The following is a 19410-nucleotide window of genomic DNA, read 5'->3' on the forward strand; positions in this document are numbered from 1 at the left end:
ATGATTGAAAATCAATTTCAAACCAAAATTGGTATTCTAAGATCAGATAATGGGAATGAATACTCTAACAAATACTTAGGAGCATTTCTAACCGAAAAAGGTATTATCCATCAATCAACTTGTCGTGACACACCACAACAGAATGGAATTGTTGAAAGAAAAATAGGCACCTTCTTGAGGTAGCTAGAGCCATCATGTTTTCTATGAATGTACCTAAATATCTTTGGGGAAATACTCTCCTAACTGCATGTTACCTGATAAATAGAATGCCATCTCGAGTTTTAAAATATGAAACTCCTTTACAGAATCTGAAAATTTGTTTTCCCACATCTCGAATAACTACGGATCTTCCTTTAGAAGTGTTTGGTTGTGTCTGTTATGTGTATATACCAAACGTTTTTCGATCAAAACTAGATCCAAAAGCTGAAAAATGTGTGTTTCTTGGTTATGCATCTAATAAAAAAGGGTACAAATGCTTTAATCCAGTTACAAAGAAATTTTTCGAGAGTATGGATGTACACTTTGTTGAGGACCAACCTTTCTTTCAAAAAAATTCTCTTCAGGGGGAGAACATAAGTAAGGAAGATAATTTTTGGGAAACTTTACCTATTCTAGAAGAATTTATACCTTTGATTAATTCTGGTAAGCAAGTTTAGGAAACAATTGTTGAAAGAATGGAACCTAGTGATAGTACTCTTAATCTAAATTTGCTAGATACTACGTTATCAGAGATAGGGGGAGAAGTACTTCAAACGGATCACAATCCTCATCCTGATCTTCAGTTTTATACCAGGAAGAGGTTTCACAAAAGTACTACTGTTCTAGTTGTTCCTACAGCAGAGGTCCAATCCAATTTGCCGAGTGAAGGTCCTACAACTCAGAGTAATCCTTCTTGTACCCCTATTTAGTCTTTATCTAATGATTTTCCTAATCTGTCATCTTCAAATCTTGACATTCCAATTTCATTAAGAAAAGGTACCCGAGCTTGTACAAAACATCTTGTCATATGAGAAATTATCACATACTCATAAAGCATTTGTGTCTAGGATTTCTAATCTGTATGTGCCAAGAACTGTTCAGGAAGCATTAGATGATCCGAAATGGAGGTTAGCTGTGATGGAAGAGATGAATGCTCTTAGAAAAAGTAATACGTGGAGTATTACTGATCTACCCCATGACAAGAAGACAGTCGGGTGCAAATGGGTGTTTATAGTGAAGTGCAAGGTTGACGGAAGTGTGGAGAGATACAAACAAGACTCGTAGCAAAAGGATTTACCCAAACTCATGGTATAGACTACCAAGAGACTTTTGCTCCTGTTGCTAAAATTAACTCTATCAGAATACTTCTTTCTCTTGCAGTTAATTTTAACTGGTCACTTCGTCAGTTCGATGTCAAGAATGCATTCTTGAATGGAGACCTAAAGGAAGAAGTATATATGGACCTACCACTAGGATTTGAAGAAAGTCTTGGAAGAGGCAAAGTTTGCAAGTTAAAAAAAATCCCTATATGGGCTAAAGCAATCACCAAGAGCTTGGTTTGAACGATTTGGGGATGCAGTAAGGTGGCACAGCTTCTCACAAAGTCAAGCTGATCATACTTTATTTTTCAAGCACTCCACCGAAGGTAAAATAGCTATTTTGATAGTGTATGTGGACGATATTATACTGGGGATGATTTATTTGAAATCAACAAGTTGAAGAATAAGCTTGAGGCTGAATTTGACATTAAAGACCTGGGAAAACTTAAATATTTTCTCGGAATGGAGTTTGCAAGGTCCAAGGAGGGAATCTTTATCAACCAACGCAAATACATTCTTCATTTGCTCAAGGAGATAGGGATGACAGGTTGTAAAGCCGCAGAAACTCCAATCGACCCAAATATGAATTTAAAAGCAGTAACAACAAATGAGGTGGTTGATCGAGAACGTTATCAAAGATTAGTTGGAAGACTAATCTATTTGTCGCACATAAGACCTGACATAGCCTTTGTAGTAAGTGTAGTAAGTCAGTTTATGCATTCACCTGGACCTACTCACTTTGAAGTTGTGTTCAGGATTTTGAGATATCTGAAAGGAACTCCGGGGAAAGGACTCTTGTTCAAAAATAGGGGTCATCTCCAAGTCAAAGCCTACACAGATGCAGATTGGGCAGGTGATGTAAATGATAGAAGATCTACTTCAGGTTACTGCACTTTGGTAGGAGGGAATTTGGTCACCTGGAGAAGCAAAAAACAGAGTGTTGTAGCAAGGAGTAGTGCAGAGGCAGAATTCCGCTCTGTTGCACATGGCTTTTGTGAAGTGTTATGGATCAAAAGGCTCCTAGAAGAGTTGAAGGTTCCTACACCAACACCTATTAAAGTATATTGTGATAACAAGGCAGCTATTTCCATAGCTCATAATCCAGTTCTACATGACAGAACAAAGCATGTAGAGGTGGATAAACGTTTCATCAAGGAGAAGATAGACAGTGGTGTGATATGCATGTCCTACATACCCACCACGAGCCAAGTAGCAGACATTCTCACCAAAGGGCTTCCTAGGGCGCAATATGAGAACTTGGTTAGCAAGCTTGCCATGAGTGATATATTCATGCCAGCTTGAGGGGGAGTGTTGGAAGATTTCTGTAATTATGTATTATATTTGATTATGTGCTATTTTAGGTAGTTGAGAGATTTGTGAGCTGTACAATTTTTTAGGAATCAATTTTATCTTTCCTTTAAATAGGGAGATTTGTTACCTAGTTTGTATCCTAGAGAGAGCTATAAATTTCGATGTACAGAAGCATAAATTGTCATCCCATTCTTCATATCTTTCTGTCTCTTCTTTAATAAAACAGTTGTAAGGCCAGCTATGTTGTACGGAGTAGAATGTTGGGTAGTCAAGAAACAAAATGTCCTAAAAAATGAGTGTGGCAGAAATGCATATGCTGAGATGAATGAGTGGTAAAACTAACAAGGATATATTATAAATGAAGTCATTCAAAAGAACCTAAGAGTAGATCCAATAGGTGATAAAATGAGAGAAGGTGGACTAAGATGGTTTGGTCATGTGCACAGAAGACCACCACACCCATAAGAAGAAATGATTCATTGCAAGTTGAAGGGGCTAGAAGGGCTAGGGGTAGAACAAAAAGGACTTGGATCAGAGTACTTAGAAATTATTTAAGTGCTCATAATTTAACAATGGAGATGGTATTAAACAGAATGGCAAAGCAGGATTCATGTTGCCAACCCCATGTAGCTGGGATAAAGCTTGGATGATGATGATTTTTAGTATTTTATAGGATATTCATATTTATATTGTTGAGTTTATGTTACTTTAATAACATTCCAGATTTTGGCCAAAACAAATCTGCTCAATATATTTCATATTTTGTGCTGTTGGGCTTGTTTGAAATTAAGAAGATTTCATGATTAGATTACCATGGTTACCACTGACAAAATGGACTATTGGGTATTCTGTATATTCAAAATTTGCAAGGTATAAGGTTATTCTTTACTCTTTACTCTGTACTTTCCTTACAGTTTGTCTCTTTTTAATAGGAACATGTGGTGCACTTTGTGGTCAGGCTTCTATCTCCTCCAATACCTCCCAATTTTAGTGGACCTGGGAGTCATTTAATAGATTATATGTCAATGCTGAATGCTATCCTTTTTGGGGTGTCTTCTAGTGATACTATCCATATTCTCTCTTTGCATGGTTTGGTAAGTGAAGTTATGCTTCAGTTCCATCATCTGTGGGGTTATATTATTATTGTTCTGCATTTATGCTTTTCTTGTGCTTTCCTAAAAGGATAACTAACATCTTTTTTGATGGTTCTAAAAAAGAAAACAAATATTTACTCCTCAACAGTGAAGTAACTTATACTTAATAGTTGCGATGAGGCTTACTTTAGTTGAATACTATCTCCACAATACCACACTGCTGCTAGTATAGCTTGACTTCATCTGCTGGCTCGGGTCAAAATTTCTTTTGTCATACTGGGATTGATTCCCTAAGAAGGATGCTGTAAAAGCAAATGAGTGGGGTGACTAGCAATGGGTTAATCAGATACCTGAGGGTGGTTGGCACAGATTTACATCTAGTGATCTACATGATCCTTTTATTCGTGTTTATGAAATTTTAACTGTTACTGATAAAAAAATTGCATTGTCTAAGGCATTTTTTTTCATATTACAAAGGAATTGCAATTGTTGCAAGTATTTCATGTTCATGGGACTACTAGAAGCCCTTGACTCAGTTCTTCTTTCTGATACTATTATACTAGTTATATGCTATTGGCACGATTTGATAGCATTTTTGCATGCTTTTATGCTTTCTTATACAAATACCTAGCATATGGGCTCTTTGGTAGCATTCTTTATCTTTATTAGTCCTCAAGTTGTTCTCCAGGAAGGTTTGCTTGGGAGTGGAAGACTTGATTCATCCAGTCCTTGTTTTGTATGATTTGAATACTGAAAAGCTTATGGCTAGAAGTTTGTGAATTTGGTAACTAACCACAGCCGTTTGATTTTTGAGGTCCAACCATTCCAATATGACTGACTTGAGAAGGTTGCAACTTGTGTTTGGTTATAGATTTCTCTAGGTTAGGTTATCAATAAGGGAAAAAAAAGGAATGCTCCATTTTTATGAAGTATGCTATAGGTACTTGACCAAAGAAGAACTTCTTGTTTTGTTTTATGTTTTCAAAATTTTCATCTTTTTGTATTTATGTCAAAGTCCAGCCTCAGAAGCTGAAGCTTATATACTTGAGAGATGTTACTTTAAACTATTCTGTTGCTGCAGGTCCCAGAAGTTGCAGCTTCATTAATGCCACTTTGTGAAGCTTTTGGATCACTTGTACCCACATCATGTCAGAAATCAAGTACTGGTGATGAGATTTCAGCTTATACGACTTTTTCCTGTGCATTTCTCCTTCTTCTTCGGTTGTGGAAATTCTATAGACCCCCTCATGAGCACTGTATTACGGAACATGGTGGAACAACCGGATCCGAGCTTACTCTGGAGTATCTTTTATTACTGCACAACAGTCGCATTGCACCACATAATTCTAAGCCCCTGGACAACACTAAGAAAGTTTCTAATCTGCCTGAACCATCATCTGCTTACCCCATTTACATTGACTTCTACCCAAAACTGCGATCCTGGTATTGTCAAAACAAAGCTTGTATAGCTTCAACTCTCTCTGGCCTCTGTAGTGGTAGTCCAGTTCACCAAATTGCCAATAAGGTTTTAAGTATGATTTGCCGGAAAATGACTAAAGGTGGAACTGTGTCCGGTAATGCTTCAACACCACCCTCAAGCAACAGTGTGAGTGGATCCCCTGTAAGTGCTGGAGAAGATGCTTACCAGAGACTAATGCTCCCTGCATGGGATATTTTGGAAGCTACACCTTTTGTTCTTGAGACAGTATTAACTGCCTGTGCCCATGGGAGGCTTTCATCACGAGACTTGACAACAGGTTAGTCCAAGGGTGTTGGGCTTATGGCTGCACTTTGCCTTCCTGGTTGATTTTTCCATTTTTGTTCTCTTTCTTTTTTCTGATGGCTGCTAGGTTCGTGTTTATCCTATTCATCTACCATTTTTTCATGAAATTAGCATGCTAAATATGTATAGATGCATAAGGAATCAACCTTACAAAATATTGGAGAAAGTGCCAGCAAAGTATACAATTTTTTCAATAATACTTTGTATTTATATGCCCTAATGAATTTGAATGCCTTGCAGGCCTGAGTGACCTTGTGGATTTCCTGCCAGCTTCTCTTGCAGCTATTGTTACTTACTTCTCTGCTGAAATTACTCGTGGTATTTGGAAACTTGTTTCAATGAATGGAATAGAATGGCCTAGTCCAGCAGCAAATCTTCTTTCAATTGAATCTGAAATAAAAGAAATACTTGCTGCTGCTGGCATTAATGCTCCTAACTGTTATACAGGTACATAAACCACCTCTTCCCTTCTTTATTATTATTATTATTATTATTATTATTATTATTTTATTTATTTTTTGATAATTGACTTCTTCCCTTCTTTATTTTATTTAACAAACTAAAGAATGACCCCATACTAAGTATGGGGCAATTACACCTATATGTCAGTTTCGAGATTCACTATTTAGATGGTATATTTGATTTGAACTTCTTATTTAATTTAAAAATTAAATCAGGTTTAATTTGTCATCGACAATCTATTTCATCTAAAAGCTGGGACCTGCACAATTGAAAGTCTTTATAATGAGTCTTATTATAAATACTCATTATAAATAAGTTAAATTATTATTGATAAAAAAATAAATAAGATAATTTATGTTTATGTTTGTCACCTTTCTTCTCTGGGTGCTGCCTTATTACCCTCTCGGTTTGTACTTTTTCTCTTTCTTTTAATGGAACACTAATTGGGGCTAAGTGTCACTACCCCTGTAAGTATTCGATGGCTATTTGTAATTTGTCCTAATATTAAATTAATGGTATTTAAGATTTTAATTAATAACTCTTGGACACATCTTTGTTTAGCTTATTATAAATTTAGTAAAATATAGTAATAGGCTAACTTATTTTCAAACTAACCTATTTAAATTATCATAATTTATTCATTTAATAAATCATCTAATTAATTATGTTAACTTAATAAATGTACTAATATTGTTCACTTAGTTTAGAATAAATTAATTGAACAATATTTACTTAATATTTAATTAATTAATAGTTAACTTGTAATTTATAATACTTCTAAATTGTTGTGATTTGATTTATTTAAGTTTTAATTATTACTTATTTATTTAACTCTTATATAATAATAATTATTTAATACTTAATTATGGATATTTACTTTTTTAGAATAGTTAGTATTTTGTACTGTATGTGCCACAAGGGCAGCAATTTCTTTTTGCCTTTTTATTATTATCACCTTATATATACTAATAAAATCTGGCACTGCCAAAACTGTTGCTGCTCTCAAATCTTTCTCTTCTCTTCTCCCTTCTCTCTTCTCTCTTGTTCCTCCATATTTCTGCTCTATTTTACTGCTAGTATGGTATCAGAGTAAAACTACTGGGCCTGAGAGCAGGTTGATCAGATTTTTTTTCTCCTCCTTGCTGTGTTCTCCAGATTGGGATCAAGGGAAACACCTGTGACTCAGACCTGAAAACAACCCTTTTTTTTGGGGGGGGGGGAGGGGAAGAGCTGGTTTGTGTCCAGACTGTAGAGTGTGTATGTGGGTTGATCTGTGTCAGAAGTGATCATTGGGTGTGTGTTTAGAGCTAAGCTGTGAATTGGATCATGTCCTCTAAAGATTTTGCAACTTTTGGTGTTTGTGTAGGTCAAAATGGAATGAGTGGGGGGCTGGAGCCTGGATATGAATTTCCCTATGGCTGTAATCCCCTTTGATGGACTTAATTACCTTGAGTGGTCTAGGGGAATTAAGCTCTACATTACTTTTAGGGGAAAATAGGCTATATCAATGGTAAAGTGAAGGAACCAAAGACTGTAGGTTTTGAACGTGACAAATGGGATCAAGAGCAGAGGCACCTATAAGAGCATTTATATAGGCTGAAACAGCTTGTGAAATACATGAACAAGCAAAGTCTACCTATTCAGAGCAGAGGCACTATGAAAAGATATACCAATTACAAGCTGAATCATCCACTTGTAAGTAGGGGGGGGGGGAGTCTCTCAGTATATTACTCAGATCTGACATCAATCTGGAAACAGTTGGATCATTATCAAAGTGTGAATTGAAAATGTGATGAAGATGCAAAAGCTTACAAGTCCCTTGTCTCCCAGCAATGAGTATTTGCTTTTCTCTTAGAAATGAATCCTATATATGAGTCTATCAGAGCACAAATCTTGGGAAGTAAGGACTTACCTTTAGTCCAGGAGGCCCATGCCTTAGTCTGGTTTGAAGAGAGCAGAAGAAGTGTGATGAATTGTTTAGAGGGGGAGCCAGTTGTCCTAGTAGTCAAAGGATGTACAGGTGGGAATGGAGGGGGTTCTTTTAAGAAGGGTGACTTCCAAAAGGGGTGGAAGACAAAGATTAACTTTGGTAGGTGCACTCATTGTCAACGGTCCAGGCACACTAGAGACACATGTTGGGATCTCCATGGAAAGCCTAAGTGGGCTAAGGAATTAAGTAAAAAATCAGCATCTGATCAAACAAAGAAGCCGGTTCAGCACAATCAAAAGAAATATAACTCAACAAATGTGGCCTCTCAAGAGACTTGTCTCACAGTATCTTAGGAACATCCCTCTAGTTCTGATTTCAAGGAAGATATTATCAACTGTTTTTGTGGGGCACTTCGTCAGGTGGATTCAAGCCCTACTCCTACCTTTTTTGCATCTACATTAGGTAACTCTGCCATTGCCTTCCATGTGTCATTTCATACATTTGAATCTTCCTAGATAATTGACTACCCTCTCTAATGTATTGTATGGTCCAAAATTGCCTATTAATTTACTTTCCATCAACAACATTACTCATTCTTTGAATTGCTCAGTAACCTTTTTCCCTTCTTGTGTGTTCCAAGATTTGACCTCCAGAGGATGACTGGTAGAGGAAGTATGGTGGATGGTCTCTACGTGTTGGAGAATAAAGTTAGTCTTGTGGCTACAAAGTCTTTAAGTTCATCTAGTGAGAGTCAAGCCTACTTATGTCACAGTCATCTTTGTCGTCTTTCTTTTAAGTCGTTAAAGGTTGTGTTTCCAGAATTATTTAAGTCTTTGTCATTAAATGAGTTGGAGTGTAAGATGTGTCAATTGAGCAAACATTATAGCAATTCTTTTCCTTTAAGAATTAAAAGATCCAAATTTCCTTTTTCACATTGTTTATTTTGATATTTGAGGCTCTGTTACTCTACCTTTTGAAATTGGCTATTAGTATTTCATTACATTGACTGATGACTACTGTAGATATACCTAGATTTATCCCATGTGATCTAGAGATGAAGTGCTGAAGCTTGTGAAAGATTTCCAACGCATGGGTTTTACTCAATTCCAGACTGAGATTCATATTTTACAGTCAGACAACGCAAAGGAGTATTTTCACAGTGATCTCTAGGGGTGGCCACAATTTGAGCTTTTCATGAGATATTCGAGCTCAGCTCATGAAAAGCTCGATTCAGCTCGGTTTAAATCAAGTTTTGAGCCCAATATATAGGCTCATTTGCTAATCGAGCCAAGCTCGAACCCAATAAAGTTTAGCTTGTGAGGCTCGCGGGCCTAATTGAGCTTTTATATATATATAATAATAACTAGTTTTTATATGTCAAATAAAAAATAATTTTTTATTTTTATAAAGCGTTTGGCTCACAATTGAGCTAAAGCTCGAGCCAAACTCAAACTTATGAGCTTTTAACTCGAGCTGAATTTGAGCTCAAGTCTCTAGCTCGAATTGAGTTTGAGCCTCAGTTTATTGGTGAGCTGAGCTCGAATAGCCAGATATTCGGCTCGGCTCGAATCCACCCTTTGTATCTCACGGAGTTCTTTGCTTTGTGTGGATCTCTTCACCAAAGTTCTTGTGTTAAAACACCTAAAAAAAACGGTGTTGCTGAATGTTATGGTCGTTAAATTAAACTTGTAGTGTTTTTTCACTTATTTTAATTTAATACAATAAAAGTTTCATCAATCAAAGAAAAAACAAAACGATGTTGTCTTTGGATGTCGTTGCTTCGTTCATGACTTATCTCTTACTCGTGGTAGCTTGACCCTCGTGATCTCCCTTGTGTCTTTCTAGGTTTCCCTTTCTCTCAAAAGAGCTACCAGTGCTTTAATCCTACTTCCCGCAAGTACTATATCTCCATGGATGTATCTTTTTTTTTTTTTAGAGTAAATCATTCTTCCCTATTTCTCCTCAGGGGGAGAGTAGGGTTGAGGAGAAACACACTCAGGTTCAGCTTCCTCCTCTTCCTTATTCTCCTCCATTCCGTGTTTTTCTCCGTCACCGCAAGGGCTGGTAGGGTTCAAGAGCCGTGAAGCCTAAAACTATGCTACCTGCATCATCAAATTCTCTAGACGCAGATCCTCCTTAGCTAGGTACTTTTGTTCCTATTGATATGTCTGATCCTCTTGATATTGATCCCCCTACTATTTGATGATCTTGATGTTCATATTACTAAGAGAAAGGGTGTTAGATCTTGTATTACTAATAATCCTATCTCTCACTTTATTTTCTATGATTATATTTCACCTTCATATCGTGTTTTTCTTACCTCCATTGACAGCATTTCTATTCCTAAGAATGTGACATAAGTTTTATCCATACCTGAATGGACAAATGCAATGAAGGAAAAAATTAATGCATTGCACAAGAATGGCACTTGGGAGTTGGTAGATCTTTTTGAAGGAAAAGAGCCAGTGGGATGTAAGTGGGTATTCACAGTGAAGCATAGGGTTGATGGTACAATAGAAAGATACAAAGCCAGATTGGTGGCAAAAGGGTTTACACGAGTGTATGGAGTGGACTTTGTGGAGACCTTCACCAATTGGACATCAAAAATTCATTCTTGAATGGTGATCTAGAGGAGGAGGTGTACATGACTCAACCTCCCGGTTTTTGTGTCAAAGGTAGTGAGCAGAAGGTGTGTAGGTTAAAAAAAATCATTATATGGGTTGAAGTAGTCACCTCGGGCCTGGTTCGGTAGGTTTCACTTGGCTGTATAACAGATGGGGTTTAAACAATGTCAGTGAGATCATACATTGTTTGCAAAGAAGGCGAAGGAAAAAATGTATCTTTAATAGTGTATTGTTGATGACATAGTGGTCACAAGGGATTGGAAAATTGAAATACTGAAGTTGTAGGAATTCTTATCCACTCAATTTGAGGTGAAAGATCTAAGTCCCTTACAATATTTCCTTGGGATTGAAGTTGCTTGCTCTCAAAAGGGCATCTTTATTTCTCAAAGGAAATATGTCCTAGATCTATTAGAGGACACAGGCAAGTTAGGAGTGAAGCCAATTGATTCATCCATTGACCCTAATCATCGATTGGGTGACAGTCAGGGGGAGGCTATAAAAGATGTGAAGAAGTTCCAAAGACTTGTAGGAAGACTTTTATATCTGTCCATGACTAAACCTGACATTGTTTTATATTGTACTTTTGTGGGAGGAAACTTAGTCACCTGGAGAAGTAAAAAACAAAGTGTGGTGGCCAGGTCTACTGCTGAAGCATAACATAGAGCTATGTCCCATGCATTTGCTGAAATAATGTGGATAAAGAACCTGTTAGGTGAATTGGGCTTTGCAGTTGACAGTCCCATGTCACTCTATTGTGACAATAAGGCTGTCATCAACATTACAGCCAACCTAGTCCTCCATGATAAGACAAAACATATGAAAGTGGATATTATTAGGGAGAAACTTGTGAGTGGAGAAGTGTGCACTCCCTAAGTTAGCTCAGAAGAACAACTTCTAGATATCTTCACCAAGAGCCTCCATCACTTGCGGCATAATGATTTGTGTGACAAGTTGGGAATGATTGACATATATGTTCCAACTTGAAGGGGAGTGTTAGAATAGTTAATATTTTGTATTGTATGTGTTGCAAGGGCAGTAATATCTTTTTTCCTTTTTATTATTTTCACCCTATAGCCTATATATACTAATAAAATCTGGCGTTGCTGCTCTCAAATCTCCTCTCTTCTCCCTTTCTCTCTTCTCTATTTGTCCTCCATATTTCTGCTATTTTACTACTAATATACTTATTATTTAAATACTATAGAACAATATTTAATTATTTATATATTACTAAACTCTTTATTTATTTATCCAATTTATTTGTGTATTTCCATTTTGTTTACAATTGAATACTAAAAATACAAATATTTTCTGTAGAGAAAATGATTGACCAGCTTGTGGTCCCACCTCTTCATATGTTTCCTCTGATTATGGTACAGTTAGAATGTTTTTTTGAGTTGTTTCTAGTGACAGGGGTATTCCTGTCATTGTACCTCTTTTATTATAGCCTAATATAAATAGCACTTGGGGCAGCAGACTAAAGTAGTCTAAACCTCTCAGAGGATTCCAAAAAAAAGAAAAATTCAGACGTCTGTCAATCCAAAAAGAAATGAAAAACAACCCAGAAAATATTGAGTGCCACTCCCAGTCTCTGATTTAAGCCCTAAATCAGAAACCAACCTATTTTCTCTGATTCTTCCTAGTCACCGGACAGCTCTCCAAGTTTTCTGAACCTTGGGCACCTTCTTCAATCACCAATGACCTCCAAGAACCGGGCGAATTAAGATGAAATTTCCAGCACTAGAAATGCTCTCATGTAGTCGGCTGGACTACACCTACATGAGAGCCCTAATCAGTCTTAGGCCTGCTCTGATACCAAGTTGTCTGAAACCAATGAGGTTCAGACCTGTTTAGTAATCAGAAAAGAAGAAACGGAGATGAAGAGAAGAGAAAGGAAGAAGAGAGGAGGAAGAAAGAATAGAAGAGAAAAGAAGGGCTCAGACTACTTTAGTCTGCTGCCCCATGTGCTATTTATATTAGGCTTTATAATAAAAGTGGTACAATGGCAGGAATACTCCTGTCACTAGAAACAACTGAAAAAAACATTCCAACAGCACTATAATCAGAGGAAACATATGAAGAGGTGGGATCACAAGCTGGTCAATCATTTTCTCTACATTTTCCAAAGTAACATTTTTTTTTCAAAACCCAACCAAACAAAACCTCAAAGGAAAAGAAAAAGAATCTTCGGACGTAACTCAGCCGTTATCCAAACTATTTCTTCTAACATCCCATACTTTTTTTCTATTTTTTCCATGAAAGAATTCTCATACTTTTTCTTTACACACAAATTTCTATCCCCTTCTAGGCTTCTAGGCTTCTACCATCCATCGTATATGCAATTTTCTTCCTCATATGCTCTGTATGTGTTTCCATGTTTTGAAGACTGAACCGTTTTGTCATCCAGGTAATGATTTAATGGTTTGAATGTTCAGTTCAAACAATTTGATCCGTAAACAACCATCTGACTATGTCTCTTTATCCATTAATGGTTCTGACCATCAATAGGGTTTCGGGATTTAACGGGTTTGTGGTTGATTAACTAAACATAAACAATCCAGTTCAAAGATGTATAATGTGGGAAGTGGTCTCTGTACATAAAACAGCATGGTGATGAAATGATCTTAAGACTATTTTTCATCACACACAAGCAACAAGTGCCGTTAGGAGAAATGAGTAAGAAGTGGTTACTTGGACCTCACTGTAATACCCGAACCATGATTTTCCTTTTTTTTCTTTGAGATTAATTGATAAAATTACTTTAAGTATTTCCTGTTGTTTTTTTATCTTGGTGTTATAACAGTTGGACCTGGGAATCATTTTTTCTTTTTTTGATAAATGAATGGTAATTTATTCAGATATAATAAAATGATGTTACAAAAACAGACTGCCCGAGGAGAGGCGCGAGCTGGTACCTCTCCTTACCAACAACAAAGTATTACATTGAGCTCAGAAAAAAGATTACAGAGCTACCCAGAATAGAAGTTCCCTTGATACCCCTTGCTTAGCTAACCCATCCACTATGGCATTAGCTGTTCTACCCACCCACTGAGAATTAATAATCATGTTCCTTGAATACCACTTAACTTTTCTAATAATGTCCCTGTAGCACCAAATAACTGAATCTGGATTCTTTAACCAACCCACAACAACTTTGGAATCTCCTTCAATAAGCAAATTCTGAACTCCTAACTGATCTGCAGTCTGAATACCTTGTACCGCCGCTAGAAGCTCAGCTCTAATAGAGTCTCCTATACCCATGGAGCCAGAGAATAAAGCTAAGATATTGCTGTCTTTATCTCTCAACACCCATCCTATTCCTAAAGGGCCTGGATTTCCTTGGCTGCTACCATCCAAATTCAGCTTTGTCCAGCCTTCAGGGGGAGGCACCCATACTGCTGGTACCCTTCTCTTCCTTGTACTACTACTAGCCACAGCTCTCCAATTCCTCCATATGTCATCAAATGAGAATATTTTAAAGGATTGAGCCAATGGATTGTCCTGGTCAAAATGCAGTCCTTTACATTCTGAATATTTCTCTCATTCTCTTGGAAAATCCTCGCATTTCTTTCTTCCCAAATTGTCCATAGAGCTGCAGCTCTAATGCATCTCCACATTGTTTTACCAACCTTTGTGGGCCACACAAAGGAGGGGTCAAAGAGCTGATCTACAGTTGTAGCCAAGTTCCACCTGCACCCAAACAAGGCAAAGATCCAGCTCCAAATAACAACACAAAAGGAACAGGTTAAAAGTAAGTGAGAGTAATACTCACCATTAGCCCTGCAAAGTACACACCAGTTAGGAGACAAGCACATGGAAGGCCGCCTCTTCTGTAGTAGGTCTGAAGTGTTGATTTTCCTATAGAACACCTCCCAACAGAAAATTATTATTTTAGGAGGTATAGGTCTAGACCAAATCTCCTTAGCTGGAAAACCCAACTGTCCCAAGGAATAGCAAAGAGACTTAAAAAAGGAGGCACACGTGAAGTAACCTTTTGGATTAGGGGACCAAATTCTTACATCAGATCTGAGAGGGTCCATACAGACACTTCCAAGTAGTGACAAGAGGTCTGAAACACAAACAAGCTCATGATCCCTCAGGCCTCGACGAAACCCAAAGTCCCAATTCAGAGAGGAAGGAGAAGCAGAAGTTTGAAGAAAGTGTGAGATTGCTTTATTCTTGTGACAAGACGGGGAATAAAGAGAAGGGAAACTGTCCTTAAGGGCAGAATTTCCCACCCAGATGTCTTCCCAAAATAAAACAGAAGAACCAGAATTGACATCATACCTGATAAAGTCCCAATTCAGAGAGGAAGGGGAAGCAGAAGTTTGAAGAAAGTGTGAGATTGCTTTATTCTTGTGACAAGATAGGGAATAAAGAGAAGGGAAACTGTCCTTAAGGGCAGAATTGCCCACCCAGATGTCTTCCCAAAATAAAACAGAAGAACCAGAATAGGCATCATACTTGATAAAGTTCAGGACAAAAGGAAGGATACTTTGAATTGCTTTCCAAGGAGTTGCCAACGTGGCTCGACGCGATACACCAGCATCCCATCCATTTCCCAAACTGCCATGTATACTCTCTATCACCTCATGCCACAGGCTCTCCTGTTCTAAGGGCCACCTCCACAACCATTTACTTAAGAGAGTTTTATTCTTCAAAACTAAATTTCCTAAGCCCAACCCACCCTCCTCTTTCCTCCTGCATACTATTCCCCAGTTTATTAAATGATCCTTTTTATCCTCCCCTGGCTCCCAAAGAAAATTTCTCATTAATCTCTCCAAAATTTTCCTAAACCCAACCCACCCTCCTCTTTCCTAAACACAGAGAAGTAGTATACAGGCAAGTTTGCTAAGGAAGCTTTCAGTAATGTTACTCTACCCCCTAATGAAATATAGTTCTTTTTCCATGGGGCTAACCTTTTCTCAAACTTTTCTAGAACCGGGGCCCAAAAGCTACTCTCCTTAGGGTTAGCTCCTAGCGGGAGACCTAAATACTGTAAGGGCTAGGAGGAGATAGGACAACCTAGACACTCAGCCATAGACTCAATAGCCCTCTCATCCAAATTCACACGCACCACACAACTCTTAACCAAGTTTATTTTCAGATTTGAAACTCTCTCAAAGTGTTTTATAAGAGACTTAAGATTCCTGGTTGTTCCCCTATCGCCCCCTTCACAAAAAATTATTAGGTCATCAGCAAATTGTAAGTGGGTCACCTTGATTCCATTTCTTCCTATCTTCCAACCTCTCACTACTCCTTCCAAGTCTGCCTTAGAAATCAACCCATTGAACACATCTGCAACTAGGGTGAAAAGGAAAGGGGAAAGGGAGTCACCTTGCCTTAATCCTCTAACAGCTGGGAAGAAATCCTTCACTACCCTATTAACCAAGACCGAAAAATGGCAAGAACTTATGCAGCCCTTTATCCAATTACGCCATCTAGCTCCAAACCCACAACACCCTAGGATCTCTAATAAAAAACTCCAATCCACCAAATCATAGGCCTTTCCTAAATCCAACTTGCAAACAAAACCTTGATTTCCAGACTTTCTCATATCCTCCACACACTCATTAGCTATTAGGATCCGAACTGTTATTTGGCTCCCTTGCATGAATGCTCCTTGGGCTTGACTGATGGTGGAGGGTAGCACTACTTTAATCCTCAAAGATAACATTTTAGCCAGGATATTGTAAAGGCTAGTCAGCAAGCTGATCGGCCTAAAATCTTTAGGATTTTTTGCTTCTTTCTTCTTAGGGATTAAAGCTATGAAAGTAGCATTGATTCCCGGGCTTACTTTGTTGTTGTCCTCAAATTCCTTAAACACAGCACAAAGATCTTCTCTTACCACATTCCAACAATCTTGATAAAAAACCATGGTGAATCCATCTGGCTCAAGAGTTTTGGATCTGTCCATAGAAAAAACTGCTTGCCTAATTTCCTCTTCTTCAAAGCTCCTCTCCAACCAGATTGCTTGCTCTTCAGACAATCTAGGCCAATCTAGTCCTTCCAGCCTAGGTCTATTATTCAATGGCTTCCCTACAATTGATTTAAAGTGATCCACCAACACTTTGGCTATCTCATCTTGGTTTGTTACTTCCTCTCCATCCACTTCTAATTTGGTCACACAGTTTTTTCTTCTCCTACCATTAGCCAATGCATGGAAAAATTTTGTATTGCCATCCCCTTCTTTGATCCATTTATGCCTAGACTTTTGCCTCTAGGAAATCTCCTCCCTAAGAAGAACTTCTTCCAATTCCTTTTTTAAGCTTATTCTCAAATTCTTTTCTTGCTCATTCATGATTCGTTGAAATTCTTTGGAGTCTAGATCCTCAATCCTGGACAACAGATTATTATTTTGATCCTCTATCCTTCCAAACTACTCTCGATTCCACTCTTTAATCTTGTCTCTCAATCTCTTCAACTTTTTGTGGAACCTTACACCTTTCCACTTTACCCCTCCCAACTCTTCATTCCACCATTCACCCACCAGCCGTACAAAATCCGGATGAGTCAACCACATATTCTCGAATCTAAATGGCCGAGGTCCAAAACCTAAAGTTTCTTGACCTAATAGGATAGGGCAGTGATTAGACGTAACTCTAGGAAGAGATCTAGCCACCAAATTCCCCCAATGATCCTCCCACTCTACATTAAAAAGGAACCTATCAAGTTTGGAGCACAAGGGGTTTTCTTGGAAATTAGACCATGTAAAATTAGCTTGTAGGAGGGGTAATTCCTTTAAACCACATGTGTTAATTAAATCATTAAAATTTCTCATGCTTGTAGCAATCGTTCTTTGGGGATTATTTGATTCATTACAAAACTTGATTACATTGAAATCCCCCCAGGCACCACGGACCGTTCCACAAGCCTTGTATTCCATACAACTCCTCCCACATTTCTTTCCTTTCCCTATAACTATTTGGCCCATAGATATTAGTTAACACCCAAGTGAATCCATCTTCCACACTTTTGAATTTTAAAGACACGGAGAATCTGCCTATAAGTTCTTCCACTGATTCTACAACATCCTCCCTCCACAAGGTAGCTATCCCTCCCGAGGCTCCGCAAGAAGGAGCTAAAGTCCAACAAACTCGTCTTGATTTCCACACACTTCTGACCCATCTTCTATCCAAATCTGCCAACTTGGTTTCCTGTAACATGACAATGTCAAGTTTCTCTCTTCTAAGCAGGTCTTTAATTGCCCAACCCTCTCGCATTCCAATTAATGATTTTCATTATAAAACTCCTTTCTGACACCCCTACCTAAACTGGTTTTGTCTCGCACAGAACCCTTCCTTTTCTCTCCCCTTCCACTAAACTCGATATCACCCTCAATATCCGATATTAGCCTCTCCACTTCTGATCTCTTTTTCTTTTTCCTTTGGACTTCTATCTTTTTAGCCGGCCCACTGATTCCATCCACTTGGGCCACCTCCCCCCCCCCCAACCTAGGGCTTGGGTAGCACTCCATAATCTGAGGGTTTGCTTCATGTTCCCCGCCTTCCTACCCCTCCTCCTTTGCTTTATAATCCTCCAATAATGCACAGATCTTCTCCCATATTCTCTCTAACTCTTCCTCCCGCTTTCTCTTAACCTCCAACTCTCCCTCACTCCTCTCACCTTCACCCATAATCATCTCTCTGCCTTCCTTTCTGCCTAATAAATCCTCTCGGGATGCTGGAGTATCTGTTTCAACCACAGGAAGAGTATCACTAACTAAATCCGAAAGAACAAAAATACCTGCATTGTTGGGGACCATATGAGCTTCTTCCAAGTGAGTGAGACCGGCGTTGGAAAGCAAGTCTAACCCTGTTTCCTGTGGTCTGAACTGCATAGGAGAATTTTCATAGGAGATCAACACCTTGCTACCTTCCGCAATTGAGTTGGGCTTCCACTGCTGTCTGGCTTCAGGCGATACATTACAGGCTATGTCGGTAGAGTCTTTCCCTTCCAAACCAAAAACCTGTACGTCTGGGCTACCGGGCTGGCCTCCCTTGCGGGTAAAGACAGAACCTGGGTCCTATCCGTAGTAGCCTTCCGCCGATCCTTCAGAAACTTCGGTTCTCCCTCAAAGCGTTGAGAACCATCTCTCTCTTCCTCCAGAAATAAGACTTCCGTTCCGAAGTTGTCTTCCTCAGAAATGTCCTTCGATCTGTTTAGGTCGATGCTACCCAGACTCACTGAATCGTCTGATTCTGAATCACTAGGATCTTCAAACTCAGGGAAGTCCTTCCTTCTCACCTCTGGATCACTTCGTCTCACACACCTTGGGTTGCGCTTTTCGGGCGACGATTTTCTTAACCTTATCGTCGCAGTCCACTGCCTAGAACCTCCAACATGCAGAAGTCGCATTACCTGCTAATCAGTCTGCTGAGCTCGAAGAGGAAGAAAATAGATGGTTATTACCATCTATTAGAGGCGCACCCTTAGTCACGTGCCGCTTTAACACTTCCTCTTTTAAGTTGGGCCCCTGAAGTGGGCATCTTATATCTGCCTGACCCACCTTATATGGGCTCGAAGTTTGCGGCCCATTGAATACTTCCACCCCTTTTCTTTTATAAGGGCCTCCTCTATAAAGCCCATAACTCCCCACTCCCAACTTAGTCGACCCAGACTTTTGAGTTCTGGGCCCCCCAACTCCGGATTTGTATTTTTCCCCCTGACCCACCTGTTTAACCTTTCCAACTTCAGCATATTTTACTAACCCTTTCTGGTCTTCTCACAGAATAGCAGGTGTAATTGATGGTTTAGGACTGACGCCTCTTGTAACTGCATGGGCATAAGATTTGTCAGAGGCCTTGCCAGCTAGCTTGTAGAGCACGTTTCAAACTTTCCTCTTCCTGCCAATCTTTTGAACTTCTCACATATTGTTTGCCCTTTTTTGTGGAACTTTCATTTCCTT

General features: G+C 38.6%; 1 protein-coding gene across 1 annotated transcript in view; it reads left to right on the forward strand.

Annotated features, from left to right (window-relative positions):
* Window positions 1-19410, forward strand: part of LOC148853242 (mediator of RNA polymerase II transcription subunit 33A-like) — a 54421-nt gene that overhangs the window by 23153 nt on the left and 11858 nt on the right. Inside the window, exons 9-11 of the mRNA XM_088946860.1 lie at window positions 3542-3703; window positions 4785-5460; window positions 5727-5933. Coding sequence (XP_088802986.1) covers window positions 3542-3703; window positions 4785-5460; window positions 5727-5933 — 1045 coding nt within the window. The remainder of the gene's footprint in view (window positions 1-3541; window positions 3704-4784; window positions 5461-5726; window positions 5934-19410) is intronic.

Source organism: Nelumbo lutea, chromosome 5 (genome assembly GCF_056320005.1).
Source record: "Nelumbo lutea isolate HS-2025 chromosome 5, American lotus-T2T, whole genome shotgun sequence".
In the NCBI taxonomy this organism is placed as follows: Eukaryota; Viridiplantae; Streptophyta; class Magnoliopsida; order Proteales; family Nelumbonaceae; genus Nelumbo; species Nelumbo lutea.